Source organism: Vigna angularis, chromosome 6 (genome assembly GCF_016808095.1).
Source record: "Vigna angularis cultivar LongXiaoDou No.4 chromosome 6, ASM1680809v1, whole genome shotgun sequence".
Lineage (NCBI taxonomy): Eukaryota > Viridiplantae > Streptophyta > Magnoliopsida > Fabales > Fabaceae > Vigna > Vigna angularis.
Genome location: NC_068975.1, coordinates 28,738,002 through 28,744,316, shown reverse-complemented (window position 1 = coordinate 28,744,316; position 6,315 = coordinate 28,738,002). Strand labels below are relative to the sequence as shown.

Here is a 6,315-nt window from a genome sequence, read left to right as displayed (position 1 = left end):
ACTAGTCTAATGATATATGAAAGAATATAAGATGGATGAATTGTGAGAATAAAGGCACACCAAGATCAAAACTTCACAGGAGTTTTTGGTAAAGAAATGGATGAAATTAAATCAGAAGGTCATTTTCAAGATCTAGTATTAATTGTGGTAATGATTTATGGATTATAATATGGAGTTTATCATAATTTTCTCTTACACAAGTAATGTGACAGTAATGATGATGTCTATTCGTTTCCTCCTTCCGTATCTGGCCATCTTTTTCAGGAAATGAATTATTGATCACGTGTAAAAGCACAATAGAAGCAAAATGAAACGGAAGGAAAATTTCCAATATTATATGGTGCTTACTAACAGTTAAATAAACAGAGGTGGTTGAAACTTGAAGCCAAAAATTGCTTAACGAGGCTTCTTACCTCTTAACAAATGTTTTTTGTGTGGCATGAGAGAAATTGGAATCGGTTGCTTTTGAGTGGTATTATTATAAGAGGCCAACATAAAAGCCCTTGTCGTTTTCCTTTACAGCGTAATCAGACGAAACCATTTGATCAAAGTTCAAAAGTGATACCCGTAGAATAAAGTATTGGTTCATTCTCGGGTAAATTAATCGAGAATATCTTTGTCAGAAGAAACATTTTTAGGAGAAACTAATGAGCAAAGGAGAGGACAAGAACACAAAGGGAATAAATTTGTTAATTTCTTATTCACTTTTCCCTTTCTCGAACCCGTTTTGGCCGTGATGCTAACATCTGTGTTACGAGTGTTAAACGCCATATTGACCAATGACCATTCTCACTTGTTTGAAAATAGTCTAAGTTTTTTATATGAAGATGGAGCAGAGGATGTGGACAGATACACTAGAACCAAACCAAGGGCTTGTATTTTATATTCCTATTTGGATTTATTTAATAAATAAATAAATAAAAAAAGAAGCACATTTGGTCTTCCTTTTTGCATGTTTTTTGGGCGATGTCAGAATCCCTAATTGGGAGACCCTGGCATGATGTAAAAAGCAAAATTGAATAGGCACATGGGAGGTATTGAATTCTGGGGAGTGATTACTGAAAAAAATGAAATAAATAAGTGGAAGCATCACGTGATAAACTTTAAAGGGAGGGGTAGCAGGAAATGTTAAAGGTTTTGGTTTGTGGGTGGTCCTGTGGTTGAATAATAAAGGCATCCTCTGCTTTTTGTAAGCCATTTTTCTTCATGAATGATGATCCTGAAATGGGGGTCTAGGAGGAGGAAGAGCCACTACTATTGATAGCGATCAAACTCAGGCACTCGTGTGCTCTCACTGCCACCGAAAGTGAGAGGGGGCAGTTTTTTTGTCTCAGACTCAAAACAGAGTGGGCCACGACATTTCCCCCATGTGGAAGGCCATCTCAAGTATTAACCTCAGCTTCTCAGATACGCCTAAATTCATCACTTTTTCTTTTCTTATTTAATTGGGGTGAGTTTTCTGATGAAGGAAGGCTTTGGCTGGTAGAGGTTGGAGGAGGACGTTAATAATATCACTGGGGTTGTGGAAGAAAAGGAGAGAGAGAGAGAGAGTGATGTAAAAATGTCAGCAGGGTCGTACGAGGTGGGGGCGACAAGCCACATGGGACCATAGTAATGTGTCGAATAAGCATGTTTTTTGGCACTTTCGGCAAAACTTTAGACAAGTGCAGTTAGCTATGCAATTTCAATGACACAAACTTCCTTTCCAAAACACTACTCCAACGGGGTAACTAACGGGTAACCTTATCCTGCTCCATGTGCCATTGCTTACTTACTCACACAAATCTCTTTCCACAAATTCAGTAGCACAAAACCAGACCAATTAAGAAAAAGCTGTCGCACCCCATTTTTGTTCCTCTTTCAATACCACTCCCCAAGCCCATCACGCACCACCTACCAAAACCTATATCACTATGTTTTTAAATTTTAATACATATTATATCAAGATAAAACTACTTTCCTAAGTTCTCAACACACATTTATACTTGGCCATAATTTTCTTACAGTAATTAAAATCGCAATGAAAACTCGACCATCACGGCAGAGGCAATTTTAAAACCTTGCTTCTAACACTGCACACCGTTAATTCCTTCCTTACCTTAACAACATAATTTCCATTAATCGGTTATTACTCTCTACGTTAGAATAGCTCCGATTGTAGGGCGTGTAACTCTAATCTACCACCTACTTCATCATCATCATCATCATCATAATCAAAATATCAGCATCCTGTTCTTTATGCAACCTACCACTTTATTTGGACAAAAGAATGAATTATAATATATATATATATATATATATATATATATATATATATATGTGTGTGTGTGTGTGTTTAAGTTTTTTAGGAATGAAAACAGAGCCAGAAGCAAGATTCACGCGACCCCTAAATCATGCTAGTCCGGTAGGCGATTTTTAAATGAACGTTGCAAGCTAATTAGGCATGAGGTTGAATTGGAGGAAAGGTAAAATTGAAAAAAAAAAAAAAAGAGTAGAGGAAGATATAATATGTATGTACTGGACAATTAACATAAGCCTGAGTCGAGTGAGGGTGAAAACGAGGCAAATAATAACAAAAATCAAGAGAGAGAAATATATGACACGTAGCACAGGCGCCGGAAAGTGGATCAACTCGACGGCGCGGAGGTGGATGCGGCGGCGGAGGAAGAGGAGGAGCCCAGGAGTAATCGAGCGAGATCCGCCATGGCGCGAACCTGCATCTCGAGCGCGGGTATGTAATCGATGGCTTCTTCGAGAATGATCGGAAGGGGTTCTTTTCTGCAACCGGGAACCAACCGGCCGAGGACTCTAACTTTGCGCTGAACGGAGGGAAGGGTTTTTCCCTTGAGGCGGAGGACGCTGAAGCGGGGCTTCTTGGGGCGGGGCGGGCCAACCACCTTGGGTCGCCTGTGCGGTGTCTTCCTGAACTTGAGCTTGAGCCGGTTGGTGAGGATGGCGCGGCTCCAGCGCGTCCTCCCGCGGGCGGCGACGGCGAGGACTCTGTCGGCGGCCTCACGGACGGCCCGGCCACGGCGGGGCGTGTCGGCGGAGATGTTGACACGCGCAAGGGCCTGGTGGAGCTTGGAGGAATATAGGTTCTGCTGCGCGTGGGTTTTCCATGTGGCGTGGGAGTGGTCTTGGTGGGGTTGGGGTTTGGCGGGGGATTTCTTCTTCTTCTTTGGGCGGTGAGAGTCACGCGAGCGATCGGTTGGGTTTGGCATGAGAGAGGAGGACATCTGGGACGATGTTAGAAAAGGGTTTCTATTTCTGGGAAATTGTTGGATTCAGATGGATGTGGGAAGATTCCGATGATAGAGTGAAGAAATTATGCGTAGATTCTAGAAGTGAGAGGAGTGGGGTTTGAGGTTTGAAGGGGGTATATATAGATACATATATAGATACATATAGATCTATTGTAATGCAATGCAATCTAACACTGAGTCTACTTTTACAAATGAATGAATGAATATATGGTGTTTGGGTGGGTGAGGTGTCCCTTCACTCTCTGCATCTGCCTCTGTTCAAGGGAGAGAGAAAGAGAAACCCTCCACAACCCTTTTATCAACCATTTTCTTTTTTTCTTTTTCTTTTCTTCTTAACCTCTTTTTCTTTTTTCCTTTTTTTGGGTTTTCTTCTGTTGGGCCTTCTCTCACTTCCTGCACCTCCAACTCTTCCATTAAGTGGTGTTGTTGTGATGGATTATTGCCACTTATGCTTTTTCACGTTAGATTGTCTCTACTTTTTTTTCTTCCTTCTTCCTACCTCCAAAATAGAGAGCATTTCAAATCTCTTCAGTGGAATTCTTTTGCTTACCCGACCAATTTAATTTGCTAAATATTCCTTAGGCCACATTTTATTTTATTTTTTAATTCAAAAAATACCACTTTTTTCTTCTTCCCATATTTCATCTTGCTACTATTTTAATATTTTTCTTTATAAAAGCATTTCCTTTCGCGAAAATGAATTAACATATTTCAACTTTGTAAAGCTAACATTTTAGTGTTATTGTAACTCCCTAAAAGGTATGGCAGCACACGTGGACCCAACTCAATCCTCCAAATCACATCCATAGGATATATGTCTTCACTAAGCTATTATGAATTTCTACTCACTCATCCAGTTTTCACAACTTTATTAGGTTCCAACAAAGACACATTATGGCTTCGTAAAATAAATTTATATAGTTCTTGTACAATGCCAAATGATAAAGAAAAAAAAGGAAAATGTGATTAAGATGGTTTATAATATTGTTTAAAATAATATAATTTTGATTGAAAATTTCACATTAACTAAAATTAAGAATAATTATAATATATAAATAAATATAAACTTTATTTTATAAATTAGTTTTATGATTTTAAATTAAGGTTAAAATTTATATTTATTATAATATATAATATATAAATAAGAATAAATTTCCTTTTACAACTGATATATTTATTTTTTCATTATCTTTATATTTGACATAAAATAAGATATTGAACAATTAGATTTATCAAATCACCAATAATAGTCCTTATTTTTTAAGAAAAAAATAATAAAATAAGTGAAAAACTTCTATAGATAATATGAAATTTAGTTCTTTTGAATAATATTTTTATATTCAACTACTATTGTAAATAGGAGATAAATCACTGAGAAAAAAACACAGTAACATTATTATTTAACTTTTTTTTAAGTAGAAATAGTTGTCAATCTGAAAAATATTTTATATAATTAAATGATTATAAAAAAAATATAGAATATTTGTCCATCTATCCATCTAATTTAATCTGAACAAATTAAATTAAAATCAAACCATCGCAATCCCTTTTGATTAAATCTCACGAATTGGATTATAAGTTTTCTAAGTTTAACTCGATACTTAATCTGGTTTAGTAAAAAAAATTAAATAATAGGATTATAATATATTTTATTTTAATTAATTAATTAATTAAATAGATTAAAAATATTAAATTATTTAAATATTAAATAATGCAAGTTGTTTGAATATATTTTACAAAAGTTAAAAAAGCATAAAATTCAAAGTTTAAAGAATTAAAAGTTATAAGCTAATTAACCTAAGTGAATCTAACTATATATCAAAACTCGGTTACATTAAGTTGAATTGGACCTTTAGAAAAATTCAACATAATTTAATTAGGATTTATTTATTAGTTAAAATGATGGATTTATTTAAACCGAACTTAATGTGGTTATTACATACACGCACTGTTTGTGAGAAAGAATGTAAATTTTGCACTTTTGAATGAAATAGTAATCTGAACGATGAATTGATTTGAATGAAATGTAATACAAACACAAAAGCATGTTACTTGAACAAGACATTCTGAGATTTTTTTTGTGTGTTCATGAATTTGGTGGTTGTTGTCTCTCTTCATCTTACACCTTTTTTTGCATTTATTTATGTTGTCAACTTCCGTAAAATGAAAGCAATGCGTTTTTCTGCTTTCAAAAAATGTCGTTTTTCTGCCTCGGAAATACTGAATCATCCACCAACCTTTTCTTCCCCTGATTACATCACCATTTCAACAATTATCACTTCTTGTCAGACCATAATATAAGTCATAACATAACAATTTTTATTCTACAAATTATTTTTTAAAGTATTTTTTAGCCTTTTTTACAAAATAAAAATAATATTGAATTCTTCATAAAGCTTATATACTAGTTTCAAAAATTTGCATTACTTCACTAATTTTTTTATTTCCAACTGATACATAAACTAATTTCAACCAAATGAAAATCCCATTCTTTTTTCTTAGTTTTCTTTCTGAAAACTTTTGTTCAAACACATTCTACATTCTTTCTCATCCTAGTTAGAAATTTAGTCTAGATAGGAGTTCAACATAACTTTTCCATCATATGCAACACACTCATTTTATTTGTTTATATGCCTTCTTGAAGCACTATCAGTATCTCATAGTTTCCATCCAACCATCTCTTCTGGAGTGGGACATGCACTACTTGTCTTTCAGACCAAAAACATAGGCCCCCAAAATTATTTCTATTCATTTCCGTGCAATGATTAATTATTGGGTTTGATGATATGCTAACACCAAAATATAAACAAGTGATAGATAGATAGATAGATGCATGTGCTTTGTTGTGGCACTTTCTGGCCTTGGCAATGCTTTGAGTTTTGGTTGTGGCTTTGGAGTTTTACTCCTTTGAGATTGTGCTATCAGGAAATGGACCCCCTTTTATGCATCCTCTGCCACAACTATTTTATTGATATATAGTACTCAATTATTTCACTGTTAGCCCATTACAAACAAAATATGGTGTCTCGTCTTGCTTTTTTATTTTCTTTCA

At 34.9% G+C, this 6,315-nt stretch overlaps 1 protein-coding gene across 1 annotated transcript; it reads right to left on the bottom strand.

Moving 5' to 3' along the window:
* Positions 1 to 2,492: 2,492 nt before the first annotated feature.
* LOC108342234 (transcription factor bHLH148) lies at positions 2,493 to 3,568 on the bottom strand. Its single transcript, XM_017579977.2, has one exon. It carries the CDS (start codon positions 3,234 to 3,236, stop codon positions 2,628 to 2,630), a length of 609 nt encoding a protein of 202 aa, XP_017435466.1. The 5' UTR covers positions 3,237 to 3,568; the 3' UTR covers positions 2,493 to 2,627.
* Between the last annotated feature and the right edge of the window lie 2,747 nt (positions 3,569 to 6,315).

Bases quoted from the DNA above. Each gene is read 5' to 3' on its own strand.
- LOC108342234 (XM_017579977.2), bottom strand. From the start codon at position 3,236: ATGTCCTCCTCTCTCATGCCAAACCCAACCGATCGCTCGCGTGACTCT.